Source organism: Molothrus aeneus, chromosome 9, assembly GCF_037042795.1.
Source record: "Molothrus aeneus isolate 106 chromosome 9, BPBGC_Maene_1.0, whole genome shotgun sequence".
Taxonomy (NCBI): domain Eukaryota; kingdom Metazoa; phylum Chordata; class Aves; order Passeriformes; family Icteridae; genus Molothrus; species Molothrus aeneus.
In genome coordinates, this window is record NC_089654.1 from 24,219,573 (window position 1) to 24,239,248 (window position 19,676).

At 44.3% G+C, this 19,676-nt stretch overlaps 1 protein-coding gene across 1 annotated transcript in view; it reads right to left on the reverse strand.

The window, feature by feature from the left end:
• Positions 1-366: 366 nt before the first annotated feature.
• Positions 367-19,676, reverse strand: part of NIBAN1 (niban apoptosis regulator 1) — a 55,868-nt gene continuing 36,558 nt past the window's right edge. The window contains exons 6-14 of the mRNA XM_066555571.1: positions 13,357-13,472; positions 10,952-11,056; positions 10,695-10,857; positions 9,715-9,902; positions 9,308-9,469; positions 7,181-7,291; positions 6,532-6,639; positions 5,538-5,649; positions 367-4,582 (exon numbers count right to left, since the gene is read on the reverse strand). Coding sequence (XP_066411668.1) covers positions 2,913-4,582; positions 5,538-5,649; positions 6,532-6,639; positions 7,181-7,291; positions 9,308-9,469; positions 9,715-9,902; positions 10,695-10,857; positions 10,952-11,056; positions 13,357-13,472 — 2,735 coding nt within the window. The 3' untranslated portion in view covers positions 367-2,912. The remainder of the gene's footprint in view (positions 4,583-5,537; positions 5,650-6,531; positions 6,640-7,180; positions 7,292-9,307; positions 9,470-9,714; positions 9,903-10,694; positions 10,858-10,951; positions 11,057-13,356; positions 13,473-19,676) is intronic.

Consider the following 19,676-nt stretch of genomic DNA (forward strand, 5'->3'; position numbering starts at 1 on the left):
TCCCTTAGGCGCTGCCCGGAGCGGCTTTGGACGGAAGGGGCTGTGCGGAGCAGCTCGTGGTGGGCAGGGACGTAATTAGAACCCCGTCCAGCCTGGCCTTGCACTCTCCCACGGATAGGGCAGCCACGGCTTCTGTGGACACGCTGTGACGGGGCCTCACCACCCTCGCGGCGAAGAACTTCCTCCTAAATACCCAATCCAACACTCAGTGTGAAGCCGTTCCCCCTCACGCTGTCACTCCCTGCTCCCCTAAAAACTCCCCTCTCCGTGCTGGGAACACCGCCGTCACCTCCAGCTGCCTGAGGAACGTTTCTTTAATAAAATCCCCCGAATTATCACACCCTCACAAAAGCAGCCTCCCAGCAATGGAAGGGAAGAGCGTCTTTATTTCCGTGACAAGCGTTTGTACAAAGTTCCAAGCAAATAGAATGTGTTTCATGTCCTGGCCCTTAACAGGGAGCTGTACACCCCGGCCCGCCCCCCTCAGGGCACCCGACTCTCGGCCGTGGGCCGTAAAAGCGATTTATTTATTACAGTTCACGGTTTGAGAAGGAAACTGCCAAGAAAGCAACAAAAACAACGGAATGGCTGCATTATTATCATTTCTGAACAGTGGTCCCACATAACCTTGCAGATTGTTGAGCTCTTCTAACCAAGCTGTCGCTGCTAACCAATTGTGGTAGACTAGAAAAGCACTACTTTATCCATTTGCAAACGGGCAGAAAATGCCCAAGACCAGGAAAAAAAGTCCCATGGCCATGAGGAACTGGAATTTAAGTTATACAGGCTGAATCTCCCCCATCCTTACCCATCTCTCTGGTGAAAAACATCTGAGCATCTGCATTCAGCAATGCAACACGTATCACAGGAAAATATTAGCCAGATCTAGGCCTGCCACAGCAATAACTCCAAAATTACCATTATGGAAATATTTATGCAAAATGCTCTCTGTACAGATGTATCTAATTCATATTAGAATGAATTAGTTTCCTTTTGCAGGAGGCTGCAGTCTTTTTTGCTGCCATGCTGTCTTTCATACAAAAAAAGTACTAACACCCCATAATGTCCCCTAATTTTAGCATAACAGGGCTGCTTGCTGCTGCTTAACTCTAGAGCACTTTATAAATTTGAAATCACTTAACACTCGGTACCAATTTTAAATAGTTAAAACGATTTGAAAAAGTGAAGCAGCTGACAGTGAAATAACCAATGATTCGTAAAAAAAAATCATTTGCTGGCAGTGGTTTGTATGTTTCCAAATTTGTATTTCTGCATGAAATACAAGGAGGAAACGAGTCAAAGTACTTCTGCAAGGAAAACGTCTGTGACCTTCACGTTTCCACACCACAGTACAGCTTCTAGAATAAATAGGAACTGCATTTATTTTACTGTAGTGACAGAGTAGTTAATCCAGTTACTCAATAAGGTTCCTTCCTCACACAGTAATATTTGTCTGTTCCTCTAGTATCAATTTTCTGTTAGTAATAAAGAATATTTTGATAGCATTAAAAGACTTTGCACAGTTTGCTGAAGTTAAATGCAAACACATATTATGCTCCTGGGACTTTGTTATTTCTTCCCATGTCTTGATGGGCATAAATCCTGCAGTCCTTGCTGCAATTATAATTAATCTTTGCTGTCCTGCACTGTATGACATTCAGAAACAGGCTCAAAACACCGGGCCAGAATTTCAAGGTGCCCTTAAACTGACCTCTAAAGTGAGGCCTTGCATTTGAAAGGCCAATTTACTAAAATACTGGGTCTCATCTCCAAGCTTTTCTGTCCAATCTGAGATGCAAAAACCACATTTAAGCAACTCTGTGCCAAGATCATGGCTTGATACAGATCGTGTGTATGAAAGCAACTGTCTCATTTTAATAACTGCTTTTGTAATGTGATTCTGCCCTCCAAAATCAAGCACATGAAAAACAATCTCTGGCTGCCTGTCACTTCAGTTAACATCTGCATTAGAAATTGGATGCAATGACTCTGGTATTTCACAATTGTTGCCACTTATTACATGATTTCCACACCTAAAAAGGTCTACAGACCTGAGTAACTCAGTGGGAATGGGAATAGCAGGACTCGATATTCTCTATGAAACAGCTGTAATTGAATCTATTTTATGCTGGGATTTAAACCAGAGAAATGCTGCCCAATGGTTATAGTTATTGTAAACATTCTCTTCTCTCCCTTCCATAAAACAAAACAAAACAAAATAGCCATAAAGTGCTCTGGAAGGCTAAATAACCCCGAAGTGCAGAGTGGGACTGAGAAACCTGCTCCCATACTTTCCCCTTTTTAAATACAGCAATAAGAGAAAAAAAAAATTAAAAATCAGAATATTTGCTTGTCTTTGATATCTGCCAAAACTTGAAAATAATTAAGTAATCAGTTTGCAGATTTTGCACAGTGTGGCCTTTCAGCAATCTACTAAATCAACTATTTGGTTCTGTTTACTACTAAAAAATATTTTTATTTCTTGTATACTGCATGCAAACACTAGAAGCATCCTCGAGTATGTATGTACCAACCACCAGAATCAGAGCGGTACTTGTCAAAACCATGCATTTAAAAATCAAGAGGATCCCTAAGAAGAGCTACGTTGTTAAAATAAGTTGATGATAGTTGGGCATTTGAAGCATTCAGTGGTCACATTTCCAGACTTTTTCTCTAGCTTTAAAAGGGAGCAGATTTGAAGTGACAGATGAGATTCCTCAGCAGTAATCTGGTTTTAACCAGAACGAAACCCATCACCCATCCCTTAGGAAGGGATTTGTGGCAAACCTGCAGGAGCTGGGGACACCACAACAAAGCGCATTTCCTCCAGCCCCAACCTGAACAAATATTCAAAACTGAACAGGGATTACTGGAGTGAATAGGTCCTGCAGGGCTGGGCTGAAAGCTGCTCTTTACTCCTCAGAGTTTTGCTGTGCAGGACCATCTTCTCGGTGCTCTTCTGGGAGAATGGCTTTTCCTCCGGTGCTTTGAATTCCTGCGTGTGAAGAGGACTGATCTCCCGGCTCCCCCTCTGGCCGCCCAGGCTCTGTGTCTGCCGTGCGCTCTGCCCTGGGCTGCTCCCGGCGCTGCTGCGGCTCCAGGGACACCGGCTCCAGCAGTCCTGGGTTGGCTCTATCCAGGATGGGCACGTCCCTCGTGGCTGCATCTGCAGCAGGGCTCGGAGAGGGGCTCTGTGTCCCACCGTCCTCCGGGACAGCGTGGCTGTTCCCTGTTCCTTCCTCCCCATACATCGCAATTCCCGTCTGTTCCTCTGGCTGCAACCTCTCACCTCCCGCACCCGCGTACCGCACAGGTGGTTTGCTCTCCACCTCTGCCTTTGCCTCCTGAGGCGGAGCCCAGCTCTCCACCAGCCACGGTGCTTGTGCCCCCCTGGGCACGCTCTCTACCCTCGTACCATCGGTCCCCAGGCTGGCTGAGGACGGTTGCTCCTCCTTGAACTCCACACATTCCGCTGCATCTTCACTCTTCATCTTCTGGCTCACCTGAATTTCTGCCACAGCCACTTCGCTCAACTCGTAGATCCCATTATGGTGCTCCTGCATCTTCAGCAGCTCGCCCTCACAGACCGCCTTTATGTTCTCAGCTGGAGTATCTGCTGGGATCTCAACTGTCAGCATCAGCAAACTCCTTATCTCATTCACATCATCGGGGGATTTACAACTCTTTTCTTCTGACTGGCTTTCTTTTTTAGGACTATCCCCAAACTCTGCTTTCCCTGTCTTTTCATCCTGGGAAACAATCTTTGTCTCAGTACTCTCACCGCTTTCTTTTTTACTATCCCCTTCAAACCCTGTTCCTACTGCATTTTCACTCTGAGATAATTTTCCCATAGTTTCATTTCCTACCTTACTTTTCTTTTCTGCACTCCCTAAAATCTCTGTATCTGTTACACTCTCAGGTGGGAAAGTGAGCTTTATCTCAGAAACTTTTTCCTGTGCTGTGCTTGCTTTCTCAGTGCCACTGACAGACACAGCAGCTGTCACTGTTTGACTCTCTGAGGTCACCTCTTCCTCCACGTCTCCTTCAGGTACCTTCACTTCTTTTTTAGGGCTGGCTTCAAAATTTTTTACTGCAGTGTCAGTCCCAGATGCTACTTTTTCCTCCACAGCTTTTTGTTGTGCCTTGAGTTCTCCCTCAGAATGTATCACTACACACTCTGATACGTTCTCCAAAGCGCTTTTTCCCTCTCCAGCTCCCTGTTTAGTGTGGCCAGCCGAGGGGGACTCCTGTTTGTCACCAATTTCTGTAACAGCCACTGCTTCCCTCCTGCTGGCCTGATCACCAGCTGCACCAGCAGAGGCGCCTGCCTCTTTGTCTGGTGACTTTCCCTCCTCAGCATCCTTCTCCCAGACGATTTTCCCTGTCACAACGAGCGTTTCGTCCCCGTGGCTCTCGGTGTCTGAGCCCTCGGCTCGGGGAGCTGGGGGAGCCTTGGCGGGGGTGCCCTGGGCTGATCCCACGGGGGTCCTCAGCTCCGTCAGGCTGGACACGCTCTCGCAGGGCACGTTCAGGTTATCCTCAAACAGGTTGTGCTTCCTCAGAACAGCAGCCTCGTTGATCACTGAATAAAACAGAAACACCAGAGAAGAACATACTTTCCCAAGTTTATGTTGTACATTTTGGTATTAAAGACAACACTAATGTTCATTTTCAGCTTCCTTTTAGTTCACATTTCTTTTCTGGGGATGGGAATTTTATTTTTTGAATAATGACACTTTAGTATTGACCTGAGCATTTCTGAAGCAGAGGACCCACAATGCACAAGGGTAATGCTTCAGTGCAGAAGGATTTACATTGAATATACCAATAAAAGTATGCTGGTTACAATTATTATACTGCTGTTTTGCAACAGGAGTGCCTATGGTCTGTGAAAACATCCTATGCAGTACATCTGCTTGTCTTTTAGCCAGGGTATAGACAGACAGGTACATATAGAGAAATAAAGTAAAGTATTTATTGATATATATATTTATATAGATATATATGTAGTATTTATTAAGAATAGTCTCGTTTTCTGACACAGAAGTAGAGAGATCTGCAAGGAGCACTGCACTGGCATCAGTGAGTACTGGAAACTGCATCCAGAAGTTCATTTCATTTGAGGAAATTAATCTCTGTTACCCTTAGTCTTTGCAATTCTCTTAGTCTTGCAATTGGCATAGTCTTGCCATTTAGTCATCACCAAATCTGCACAAATAAGGACAGAATCCCCCTCCTTGGCCCAGGGAATCGAGATCAAGTGAAGTTGCCATCATTACATTTTGTTAGAAAAAGGCTTGTGCCAAGCCATCACTCTTGAGTTCCATGGATTTAGTACAGCTGCCCCATAACTCAGATTTTAGGGCTTGCAACACATTTTCAGTGAGCCAAATGAAAAAACAGTGTAGGGACATAACCACCAGTGTTGGAGAAAGTGGGACAAGAGCAGCCAGGTGAGGGCTCTAAGAAGTTCTGAAGGAACAGCTCATGGACCACAGGCTGCAATGTTATCCCTGTCACCTCAGAAATGTTCTCACCTTTCAGGGCCTCTTCAAGCAGTGTCTGATGTAAAATCTCTTCATACACGTTCTCTACTTGGATCACACTTGTGTAATCAGCAAAAATGTACTGCTCATATCTCTGCAGCTCCTGTGTAGGTAGGGAAGAAAGGAACAGATGGAGAAAACTGAGGGATTTTGAGTCCTACTGCAACCAAACAGCTCAGAGATGCCATGGAGCAGGTCTTGCCACACCCCATGACTGCTCCTGGGGTGCACTGTTTGAACTATGACTCCATGAGCTACGTGTGTCCACAATCAATTATGTACTTACCAAACAGTGTTCCTGCAGTACAACCACAGTTAAAAGCACTGCAGATCACTGCCTGCTGATACAAACAGCTGCTGAGGAAATGCCTCACAACTTGTTTGTCCAAGGAGGCAAATCCATGGTGCATGGGAGATGCGGGTTTTGGTTTTGTTATTCTAATAGGTGTGTAACACTTTGAGCTCACTGATTTATACCCATCAGTCTAACTGAATCAGTGTCATCAAGCAGCTGCTTGGTGGTCTATAAAAAAGTAAATTAAGTGACCTCTGCCCATTTCTAGAAGAGGCACCTACATAAATCACCTGGAGGTTTTCAAGTAAAAGGTCAGGACTTGGCGGGGCCTCTCAGCTGTGCCACACTTTGGCTTCTAAAGCTGGCTGCTTATTTCTGCAGAGGCACAAATACAAAAGGCTGGTGAGAAACTAAACAGGAAGGGCTTGTGGAGGTTTGCTCCACCACTGCTTCCTCTGTGACAGAGACATGAAGTGTCTGCACGCATATACCAGGTGATAAAATGCTTGTCCCTGTGCTCCACACCTACCCAACCCATGAAGTGGCACATCTAAGCACTGAGCAGGCAGGAAATCTGCACAGTCCTCTGAGAGCAAACAGCCTGACAGTTGTAAGAAATTACTGCTAAGGTGCTGTTCCTCCCCTGCCTTCCATTATTGGTTTTTGAGGTTTTTAGTCCCAGACACCTACTGGTTTGCATGTTGAAGCCAGTGCCTTCTGCATTGTGGGCAAGGTAATCTGCACCAGTGCCTCCTGGAATATCTTCTTGCGGATGGTGCTGCTGTCGTAGTCATATTGCTGCCAAAACACACCAGAGAGAAACAAGCCCACACGTGCCTGGGGTTATTCACCACTCCCACAGGGAACTGCTTCCTGCCAGCCTGTAGCTGCTGCATCACAGGTGCACAGGGTTGGGATGGCCACGCAGGTTAGTCCAGCTTCTACAAAATCACTCTAAAATCTACTGTTCTGGGATCTCTTTTGCTTCTTTTAATTCTTGGGCTAGAAACAGTCCCTGATTGCCCTCCCCAGCTATTTCAGTACTGCCCTTTCTGAGAGTAACAAATCCCAGTGGCAGGCTAATTATAACGTTAATTAAATATTATTTATCCAGATCCACACCATATTAATAATCTGATTTACCTACAATTAAAGGGACTGCACATGCAAATACTTCTATAAGTGTCTGCCCAGAACTAAGTTTTATCCCCCAAATGGGCAGCTTTGCCCATCAAATCAATATTTTCAGCTTATCCTCTTTCAAATACTGAGGTACATTCATATAAAATATATTCTGTTTCCAGAAAGGCAGCCTGCAAATGTACTACATGACATTTACCTTCAGCACTCTCAGCTTGACTTTTTCAATGGTTGTTGCAACTTTGGCTGAGTCTGCCTGGCAGTTTGGAGAGAACAACTGCTCAAACGTATAAACTGCATTTTCCATCAGCTAAAAATAGTAATTAAAAAAAAAAACAACCTGGTAAGGGCCAGCAACATCAAATTCCTGAAAACATGATATGTGCAACTGTTAATTTAAATTGTGTTTCTGAGAAGGTGCTCTAAAGAGCACTGAAATGCTGCAATAAATAAATAAAATTAAAGCTGTGGTATCATTATCATGCTGTCCCAGCTTTCTTGTACAGATTTGATCTCATGTCCCCACCCAAACTGATGGTGGCAGAGTCAAAATGTAGAATTGATTATCTGTGTATACAGACCACAGTCAAAACTCATTATCCCTAATAAGAAGACTCCCATTGACTTCTATCATTAATCATTAATAAACAGTATTTAATCATACTGCACATCATTTTCGGTAGCTTTCATCATAATACAAATAAATAATCAGCAAAAATCATAGAGTGCAATCATTTCTCACAGAATTATGCCAAGCTGGCATTTACCATATTTTCAGCTTATCATTAAGAATATTACGCCCCTACTCTGAAGATATTTCAGACAAACAGTTCTGCAAGTGGTATTTGAGTCTATTTAATGAGGCTTTGCCTATTCTGTAGCTGTTCCCATTCAAATTTTAACGTTTTCTTATTGGAGAAGTAGTGGGAGATATGCAGGGGGGCCATTCCTTCAGCCAGTTGAGCACCGTGCTCCCAGATTTCCTGAAATTGGCCACTAGAGGATGCCAGGCTCCCAAGGCAAGGAATCCTGCTCCACCCTCCACCCGAGGTACATTTTAGCCAAATACTACACTAACACAGACATGTCTGATTTCACTTATTTATGAAATAAGCGTCCATAGACAAAAAAGGGAAACTACACAATATTTTTATGAGGAAAATACCAGCCTCTTAAAGAGGAAGATGCAATAACAGCATGTTTAGGACAACTCCTGTTATAATTTAACTTATTTCTTGTTAATTTTGTCTCATGTTCTGTTCAGAAAAAAGTGACCTCTTGGTTTATATGGGATTTATTTTCTGTCTACTTCTTTGTCTTGAGTCATGGTCTTCACTCAGTGAAAGAGACTTTATTTGGCAGCATTTTGGAATGGTCCCCCCTGAAAGACCCAGACATGAAATCAGAATTTTATTTCTGAGTAATTCCTTGGCTGCTGGTCTTGGCTGTACTAAGAAGAGCTGCTTTTAGGAAAACCCTATCCCAGCACTGTCCTAGACACTTGTTTTCCACATTCATAACTTCCACTCCATAGATCTGGACTAGCTCCATTTCACAAGATTACTGAGCAGATTAGTAAATTTCCCAAATACAGATTAAAATCACAGGGTTCAATTTAGAGCTCCAAGGCCAAATCTGCCTTGTGATCTGGCAACTGGAATCAGTCTGCTGGCCAGCTCCTCAGACACTTCTGGCCAGGCACCCAGGAGGAATCCAGGCAAAGCAGAGTTATATATAGCCTGTACCAACACACACAAGAGGGGACAAAGAGGTGGAGTTCAGTTTTCATCTGGAATGATATTGTCACCTCCACCAGTCCCCTGAAAAGTGAGGCTGCATAAAGCACCTACATCCTGAAACATCTGTCTCTGAGTTTGTAACATTAATTGCTTTACTTTATATATAGTGAGAAAATCAACTACCAAAGAGGAGACATTCCATTTTGGTAAAACACATTGAATAGTGTTCACCCTCCCTGAAAAACCAAGCCTTTAGAAAGGGAATCAGGTGAATTTTAGCCACTTCCCTAGTTACACACACAACTTTCTTGGGTGCTGAGACACTGGGAATTCAGAACCTGAAAGTTCAGAGGAACAGATGATCCATGCAAAATTTTCATGCCTTGCAGAACAACTCACACACAGAGAGTCTCACAAATAAAAGTGTCAAGCAGCTTCTAGCTGGTTTTCTCAAGATTTGTTACTTGTACCTTGCCTGAGAGACACTCTGAGGCTCTTTCAAGGCTCTTATCAAGATTACTTTGAAGCAGATTAGCAGGACAAACCTAACCTGTTCTCCTAGGAGGAAAAACTGGATCTTACAGTACCTCTTGCATGAAGTTCTGTGTCCTCTGAATCACAAAATCAATGTGATAGACCTTGAAGCGATTCTTGAGGTCCTGCAGGAGCTCCTGGAGCAGGTTCACTTTTAGATAGCAGGGCTCCATTTTCACCGAGTTGAAGGGCAGGGTCATGAGCTGATCCACATTCTGCATTCCCATGCAGGTTGAAAGAAAGCAACCAGAGGTGAATTTTTAATAGAGAATGTAACAATTTGGCTTTAACCCAAATTCTGGTATGTGCACTCCAGTTGCACAAATACTACAAGACTTTTAAATGACAAAACCAGGTGCTCATGTGCTTCCACCTGGGAAAGCAAATCCTGCTACCAGCCAAGGCCTAGCCCAGAACATCCCTGTGCTGATATAAAGGCTCCAGCTCTGTTTTGTCTTACCTCCTTTAGCCTGGTCATGTCATTGGTCTTCTGGAAGTCCTGGATGATTTCATTCACTTCCTTGTCAAAAAGCGTGCGCACTTCCGTGAATCCGGAGCTGACGGGGCCCATGAGCTCCTCCAGGATGGAGGTGAGGAATGGCTGGATATTCTCTGTGCAGCACTTCTGGGCAGGCTCAGAAACACTGGCTGGAGGGTCACACAGGACAAAATTGCATTTAGAGACAGTGAAAGAAATAATTGGAACTTATCTCTTTACAGTAAATTCAATTTTTTTAAATTTTTCCCTAGAGTCACACCTCCACAGAGGTGATGAGGGTGTGAAAGGAGTTCACAGCTTTATGAGTGACAATGAAAACTCTTGTCCCAAGCCTCACCTAAGCAAACACTGCAAATGGGGGCACTGTGAGGGTGGAGGAAAGGGCAGCTCTGAGTATCATTACCAGCTATTTATTTATTTATTTGCCAGCTTAAGCAACACCAACAACATTTTGCCTGCTCTTTATGTTCCTTTTTATATTCATAATAAAATTATTATTACTTCACATTAAATAAGAGCCACCTAAGAAACCCTTTAGTTTAAATATTCTTTGAAAGCCCATGGACTTGTTACATAAGCAGAACCTGGTGTTGTGGTGCATTCCTAGAGATCAGGTCTTTTAATTATGCTCATGTGACCTGTATCTTCACTACCTAAGACTGTGCAAGTAAAAATGAAAGCAGAAGGAACAAGTCTGATCAGGATACTCAAAACCTGTCAGCTCCAATTCGAGAAGACCTGATATTTTCACAGACACAGTGGCCACAGGTATCAGTTCCCACCAAAGGCAGCAGAGCCTCGTTTGTGTTCTGAAAATTGATGTCTCCAGTTGGATTTCTCAAAACACACAAGGATTTCAAAATAAGCACATCTGGTAATTTGAGCAACACAATGGGAAACACTGGAGAATTGCTCCAAAGCACAGCTGTTCCTCCACTAACCTTTGATTTTTCCAGCTAAGAAGTTCTTGGAGTTCAGAATTTGATCCATGTCTGAACGAATGGTCCCTTCAAGAGTTTTTGCAAATTCTCTACATTCTTCTTTCAAGGTGCTTAATCCTTCTGCCACCTGCTGCTGGACTAAGCCATAGGTTTCCTCTACAATCTGGACCCAAATCAAATTGAAAAGCAGAGATCAGAATCAGCACCCACAGAGAGCTGCCATGAGCAACAGGTACTCTGCAAGTGTCAGTCCTTACCCCAAACCAGGCCCGTTTCCTGTCATTCCTCTTTCCCTTCATTTTAGGCAGGATCATTGTCTGCAGGTTAGGCAGCAGTTCCTCCATCACCAGGTTGCTCAGGATCTGTGTGGTCAGGAGGTGAAAATGAAAATGAAAAACATGTTCACACCCTGTTCTTTACCTGAAGGCTGAGCACTGCAGCACAGAGTGATGTGTGCAGGCAGTGGCTCTGCTGTCCCTCCCTCCCAGCTGCCAGGAATTACCCACAGAGGCTTTGCACTCTCTCTGCCTAGATTTGAACTGCAACTCCTTCCTTACCGGTCCCACTCAAATGCACCAAATAAATATGCAAGACTTAATATACATCTGATTTTGGGAGTCTAGGCCTCCCTCTCCACATTTTTATTTAAGGACACTGTCTCTGGCCTGAGAAAGCTGCACCAACAGCCCAGCACAGTCTACATTCAGGATCACATCCCTGCTGTACCCAGCTGCTGCCTGAGCCAATACAGAGTGCAAAAACACCCTTCAACTTTCCATTTTCATCCATTTTCAGGGCTTTTTTCACTCATGTCTGTGCTCCCAGACACCGCACCTCATGTATTACAGCTGCCAGAGGGATCTGAGGCATGCACCAACACCAGCAGAGAGAACTGGCAGGAACTAGAGCAGCACAAGTAAAGAACTCTGACTGCAGCCCAGTGTAAAACAGGGCATAAACAGCCCCTATGGAAATACAACACTCAATACCTGCTGTAATATACCTCTAATATACAATACACATTTATTGGAGTTTCATTTATGTACTTAAAGATAATGCCACAGCAGCACTTCATATTCAGCACTGCTGACTGAAATGTCTGTCAAAAGCAATTCACTAATTCAGGTCCTAAACTAATGGCTCCCTTAAAAAAGATCTCATGAACAATCCAAACTATCACAAATAATAAATGTGACAACAGATCAGATGGATTTAAGAGCCAAGGGAAAGGCATGAAGCTGTGCCAGGGAGGATTAGGTTGGAGCTCAGGGAAAGGTTCTTCCCCAGAGGGTGCTGGCACTGCCCAGGCTCCCCAGGGCATGGGCACAGCCCCAAGGCTGCCAGAGCCCCAGGAGGGTTTGGACAAAGCTCCCAGGGATGCACAGGGTGGGATTATTGGGGTGTCTGTGCAGGGCCAGGGGCTGGACTGAATGGTCCCTGTGAGTCCCTTCCAGCTCAGGATATTCTGTGATTCCACAATTTTATATTGTGAAGAATCTTGAGTTCTCTGGGAACATTTTTAAGGCATTGGTGGATCTTCCTTCAGGTGCCTGGGCTCGTGCTCCCACTCCAGCCATGCTGCAGCCCCAGCGTGCACTGACACTGTGGGGACTCAGCCACCACAAATAAGTGTCAGCAAATACATTTCTTGGCATTCTTCAGGGCCTTTCACAGCAACAAATTTCAGCCTGCTTGCTCCAAACCACTCACTTAGCTTGGATATTTTCCTAAAATAATTATTATGTTTGGTCCAAGCAGGCCATGAGAACACACTATACTTACAGAATGAATTATTGCTAAGAAGATAATAGTGGAACTAGGCTGGATGTCTTCTGATTACAGCTCTCTTGAGACATATGGGCTATGAGTAAGATGTTGGCAAGCAATAGGAAAAATAAAACATGAAATGAAACTAGCACTATAATAGCCCCATAACATGAAGAAGGAGGGGAGAACAGAAAACCCCTCATGTAACTCCTTAAAGTAAGAATTTATTATCAGATGTTAGCAGGGAACTTCAATCACTGACATGATGGCAGTGGGAAAGACACTGTTTATAGATTTTTCTCCAGATTCCACATTTCTCAGCATTTCAAAGGTAGGCTTCTTCTAAAACAATAATCTGCTTCCTTAAAACAAACCACTCTCCTTAAGGTTTTTTCCGTTTTTCCAAAGGGAAGCCAGATTTCATCAAGGAAAACAGCCAGGAGTTGGCACTAAAGTAAATAAGTAAACATTTGCTGCTGAGTGTTCAGTGTTTGGAAAAAACCCCTATGAATCAGGGTGTAAATAATGCCCTAAAAGCCACGTGGAGTGATGCCAGTGGGGTTGTGGGGTAATCTCAGCTACTGTGAGTGCTCCAAAGCCAGGTGCCCAAGCATGGGCCTAGACTCTGGCCTTAGAATTTCTTTTCTGCAGAACTGAAGTACACAGATTTTTGGTGTTTTAGTGTAACTGTTACTCTACAAGACTCTGTTTTAGAAGTTTTTACTAAAAAAGAATTGTCACATATGAGTAAGAGATGTCTTAAAATCTCAGGTATTTCTATCTACGAAATTCTCTTTTTTAAGATGCCCTTTTTGCTAAGAGAATTTATAATCTTCACTATCCTGAGAGCTGCAATACCCAAAGCCAAAACCCCATCAGGAATATATTCTTTTACCTCTTTTTCATTGCCAGTTATCATCTCCCACGTGCCATAGTGGCCTTTCTCCTGCCGGAAGAACTGAATGGCCTCTAAGAACGCCTCCACTTCATACGTGGTCTGTTTGAGAAAGTCTGGAGAAAAGAAAAAGTAACATAAAGGATTTACCCAGAAATAATCTTGAAAAATAACCATCCTTTTCTGAGCCATTTCCCACTCCACATGCACCTAGCAGTAATATTTTTAAATAATTTACTAAGCCTGGATGCCTGGAGACCCTGGGCGTTCACTAAGATTTAGAAGTGCAATAACATAGGAAAGCTCATTCCTTGCTTTTACACCTGTGAGCAATGTAAGGTGGCACATAGGAAGACACTGACAGTATGTGGCAGGGCCAACAGTTGGGAATTCTTCCTCTTTAGTTTACAATAATGACAGGCAGCTCATTGGATAAATTGCTAAATCCCAAGTTAACACTCCCCAATAACTTTTTGTTTTGTTAAGAAACTGAGGATCAAGATGGTTTTTCATGGATATACAACAAAACAGACCTCAACAAAGAAAGCACCATGCTTGTACCAGTTAAGAACAAAAACTCCTGACAAGATCATGCTGATTTCCCTAAATATTTCAGGAATGTTCAACCAGAGCTCTGGAATATCTGGCTATTGTGCAAGGCCACTTCTGCCAGATGGGAGCTCTTCCTGAGAACAGTGTGGCGGCCTGAGGACATCTTGGCCTCGAGACATGAAGCAGAGTGGCTGCTTGGCAAACCTGAGTGAGAAAACCATCCCCAAACACTTCAGTGACTGAAGTGCTGTGTCTTCACTATCAGAGAGTCAGGATTACTTTCTTGTGGGAAAACAAAGCCACAAAGGCTTATTGTCCCCTCTCCAAGATTATCATCTGCAGCCTTGAGCAGCTGAAGTCCTGTTGTGCACTCTGAGAACAAAGGAGGGAAGAACAAGAATGTTGATTCTCTCAAAGGGAATTATGCTGCTTTAGAAGGTACTGATACATACAAATAATTGTGATGAGAAGAGTCAGGAGGAAGTCCTCAAGCCTTGCTTGTCAAGCAACACTTTGGGCTTGTTCATGAAACTGCTCGAGAGAGAAGCTTTACAGGAGCCTTGCATAAATGCCAAGGGCAATGCAGGGATTAGAGAAATTATGGGAAACATGGAGGATTAACACCACAGTAATGTCTGAAACATCTCCTCCATGCACTCAACAAAAACAAAAGCTACAGAAACCTACAATTAACTTCATCAGGGGTTTATTCTTGAAGCTTGAAAACTGCTTGAAAACTGCATGGTTTCAGATCTGCTCAGAGCCCAAATGTCAAAATTTTCCTTTTCAAAGTTTCACCTGGCTGCAATGACTGCAGGAAGGTTTGTTAAACACACTGAGGGGCAATAAACACTCTCTTAGTGCCACTCTCTTGATACTGTTCTTCATCTGCAGATATTTGGAGATCCAGAGACATAACAAAAAATTCTCCAAGCTCATACAATGATCAAACAAAAAACAAAACAAAACAAAAAAAAAAAAAAAAAAAACAGCCAGGTAAAATCCCAACCCTACCTTCACTGCTGCCTCCAGGATTTATAGCATTTGTCATGGCAAGTCACAAACCAGTATTAGTTGTAAGTCAGGCTGTTCAGTGCTGAGAGAACCTCCTCTGACCACAGTTTTAATGAAAGAAGGGAGTGCTCCACCTGAGCAACTGAGGTGGAACATTGCATTCAAAAACTTTTGTCCTCCCAAAATAAAACTGAAAAGAATTTGATGAGAAGAGGGCCTGGTTTGGCTGCAGGGAGGGAAAACTGCAGCTCCCACAGCCCTCCAATCATGACTCACATGTTTTCCTCCTTCACAGCTGTGCTCCCTCCTAACCCAAAGGGACAAGAGACCATCCAAGAGGCTGGATCTTGGAGCTGCTGAGATGGTGATGCACCAGTGCTGACAGGAGTCTGCCCTCTAAGATCACCAAGTTTTAAATCCACGCTCAAGGGAGTATTCTCTCTCTGTTCTGACTGTCCCCAAGCCTTTACTGCAGTGGGAAGGAAGGTGCTAAAAATCCAAGAGTGATTCATCTGAATAGCTCATGGGAAAAACATTAAACTGCAAGTGCCATAAAATCCCAATCCCACATTCCTTCCTATGCCAGTAAACACAGGACACAAACACAATCATGGCAGTCTTGCTACAAAAACAACTCCAAGCAGAAAGAAAGCTTTATCCTTCAAGGCTGCTGCAATTGCTTAATTTAGGCAATTTCATCCTCACTTTCCATAGGAGGAAAAGATTGCCTCAGTGATAAGGCTTTGAACAAGCAGATCCATCCAGTGCCGGGCTGTGCAGAAGCTGCTGGCGAGGCACACGAGACAGAAGCACATTCATGGACAAGGCTCAAGAAAAGGGAATTGTACCCAGCTGAAAGGAGCTGCCATGCACATTCTGCCAGAGTTCTGCCCATCCCATGCAGCAATCCGTGGAAGGGCTGGAGGAGGGGGTGGCTTGGCAGCCACAGCAAGGCCAGGGAAACAAGGGCAGGGCTGTTGGGGGAGCCCCGCTGGCGTGCGAGGGAGCAGCTGGGCCTGGGCCATGGCAGCAGAGCTGCAGCTGCAAACGGGGCAGGTGACAAAGCCCAGTGGTGCCAGGGACGAGTGTTCACCAGGGGAAGGCATGATGGGTGCTCCTCACTCCTGAAGCCCTCACAGGGGCTTCCCTCAGCCATCCTGGCCCCTTGTCCTGAGGGATCCACGTGTCCTGCTGGTTGTATGGAGGGGAGCAGCTTAGGGCAGCTTGGTGCAGTGCTGGCTGCAGTATTCCTCACCCAAATCTCACACAAAGCCAGCAAGGTTACTGAGTGTTCTCTAGCAAAAGGCCAGCGAGGCTTTACAGGTACCCAGACTGATACTGTGTGCAATGCAGGATGCCTTGCACTTGGAAAATCACCCAAGCATCTTCTCCAGCTGCTAATGAACAAAACATCCCTTTTGTGTGGAGATTAAAACAAAATTCTGTTTGTTCTCTTTACTTTTTTTTTTAACTACCTAGAGACTCTACATATCCAAGCATAGAGCCCAATTTCAATAACAGATATTGCTAACCACAGATTCCTTTTAGAAATGCAAGAGTAACTGCTATAAAGCTCCCTTTGACTTTGGGAGATGGAAGGACAACTGGAAGCACTATAACTTTATATATCTTCCCAGACTTGCACATGTCTCAATGGTATGGCTCAGTTAGTTCAGGACTGCAGAAAGCAAAGGAGCTTCCATGCAGTGAATTCCTCTTTTAAAAAACATAATTATGTCAAACCTTAACTTATCAAAATGACGCCCAGAGGGCCAGGCTACTGGACACCCTCTGAGAGCACCTGCACATGGTGCAGGAGGGTTAACTTAGAGGGTCCTGTTCCCAGTTTCAGCTGTCTCCCATGCTTGGCCTGCCCTGGGAGTGCCAGCCTTTTAACAGGGTGCCCAAGGCTATGAGCTGCTCCTTCTGTCCCTTGGCAGGTGAATGTTTGGGGAGTGATGAGCAAATCTCCATTCCCAAGGTCCTGTGGGCCCTCCCAGCCCTGTCCATGGCAGGACAGCTGCACCCTTGGAGATGGACATGGCTCCAGGCCCTCAGGACAGGCTGTCCATTTGTGACTCACCAACCCTTCCCATGTGTCCCATGCTGCAGGAATTAACTGCTCTCATGGATTTGGTCTCAGCCACAGATCAACTGGTCTTGCACTGGAGAGCTCTGTGCAAGAACTTCTGCAGATGGGCCTCGTTACCAGAGAGGATGAGTGTTCCAGCTGCCTCTGGCTCAAACTGGATTTCCAGCAAATCCAGATAATATGAATCTGCATTTGAACATTCCAGTTCAAACTGTGCATCTGTCTGTACTGCACACCGTTGCCTTGGGGCTGCTGGTGAGGAGGTTTAATCACTCAAATAATGATTTTTCTTAATTACAAGCAAAAGCAGATGCCTTCATAACATTGGCATAGCTGTTAAAAAGTGATTATTTCTACACCCCATTTAAACTGCCCCTCTGAACAATAACTGTCACTAATGGCACTTGGGGACACAGTTTAGTGGTGAGTTAATGGTGGAACTCAGCTGCAATCCACTAACAGTGAAGGGGTCTATTGACTGTGGATAAAGTGCTTCACCAAAGTGAGCTCCACCATGAAGAATAACCTCAGCCTTTTGGCTGACATTTCACACAAGGCTGAGGCCCAAAGACACAGCTGAACAAGTGTTAGGCCAGAATCCAGAAGTCTGAGCTCACAGAGCACAAGTTTTAATTAAAGAAATGCTGACTCTGACATAACGCCCTTCATCTGACCACCAAAACTCAGGAGCAATCCACCCTGGCTTCATCTGCTCCCTGCAGCATCCCAGCCAGGTTCTGCATGCAGGGAAAAAAATTTATATGATCCTGGAATTCTTCCTGCAGGTAATTAATTGATATCAGCAATGTGGCACCCAGTGATGGCAGTTTTTGTAGGAAATGATCATGTCAGAGCCCACAGGCCTTGCCAGGCTCAGGAACTGCAGCTCTCTCTTCCCAACACAAGACATTCACAACCAAACTCATGACTTTTTAGTTCCCTCCTACAAGCAGGGCCCACAAATATCCTCTCAAATAATTTAGAGCAACAGGCTTTGGACAAAACTGGAGAAGGCAGGAGAACAATCACTGGAAGATGAAGATGACCAAGGAGTCTGGTGGCCTTTCACTGAGGAGGAGAATGTCACTTACTATTAATTTTTGGAATATGATAAATGAGTAAAAAACTGCATTTGATTTTAGGTGATCTCACAATATTATTTCCTTGCTTCCTCATCTATTTGATGGAGAGCTGGCTCTGGTGAAGGCAGTGCCAAAGCATAACTAACTCCTTCTTGTTGGTCACTTTATAGAGCCTTTTCCTGGGACACAAAAAATCTCAGTACAGGTACTGGTGCAGGGCCTTCCTTCTTGTGATGTTACAAATAGATAGTAAGAGGCAGATAAAGAAATATTTGGAATTTGAAATGCAGTCTCAAAAGCTGGTGCTTCCACACCTTCTTATTTCCACTAGACACTGTTGCCCTCAAGAGAACAGATTTCATGCTAAGAAATGCAAATTACACTTTCCCAATTTTCTCATCCTTCCAAGTCATTCCCCTCTCACCTTGGCATCTGTTTCTTTTGTATATATTTAGAATTGCTTTTCCCCTGTTTTCCACTATACACACTCTGTAATTTAAAAAATAATAAATTTCTGTTTTTTAAAATTTAGTTCTTTTAAAACAAAAGCTGGTAGAAAAAAGGAAAATACACAACCCCAAATCTACTAAAGAGACAGGACAGTGGTACTGACATCTCAAAGACAGTGCTCCCACTCTGCCAGCTCCCAAGGATTTGGGGTGGAGGCAGCTGGAGACCATCAGGGAACAAGAGACATTCCTGCAGGGAAGGAATCTCACTCTGCCAGCCTTCCAGCACCACAATTAGGGAACGCCCTTCAAATAAAAATAAATGAGCATGATAAAAAATTATTTCCCTTTTTAAGAGCTCATGTGAGCTCCAACATGTTTTAAGAGCTGCTGCATTTAGATACCACAGACAGCTGGTGACAAAAGCCATGGCCATCAACCCCAACAAAATTAAACTGGAAATTCTGTCTCCAAAAAAATAAGCAATGGTCCCAACCCACTGGGATGGCAGGTAAGAAAAGGAACATGCTTTGAACCTGGGGAGATAAGGAAAGCTCAGGAACTGCACCTCAGGAAAAGGGAGGTTACCTGGGGCTTGGGCATGGCTCAAGCACAGCTGAAAGTAAAAGGACATCCCTCTCAGTAAAAGGACACACATTTTACCCTCACAAAATGCTGTCCTCTGTTGTTAGCATCCAAACTGAGAACCAAGTGAGATATATCCGGTGCTCTGGGGCTGAGAGGCATCAATCTCCCAGCTCTGGGGATTTCCTGTGAGCAGTGTGCTGTCACATTATCCACAGAGCATGTGGTGTGAAGCTGCTAACCACCAACAGAAGCGAGATGAGGTCACTTCCAAACATGATACAGCCCTGAAAGAAAACTCTGTACTTATAGCAAATAGAGCTTTGCAGCACAAGTTCCTTCCGTGGCCACCAAACCAACACTGAGCAGGGTTAACTGTTTGCTTATCAGCACACAGCTCCCAGACTGAAGCTGTTCAAAGCAGCACCAGACAGGGCACAACCAACCTCCAGTGGGAAGCCCAGCAGGTGTGGGTTTCCTAGTCTAAAAAATTAATGAGCACTGCATAAACACACACAAAGGATCACAGTATCACTTATTTCTGAC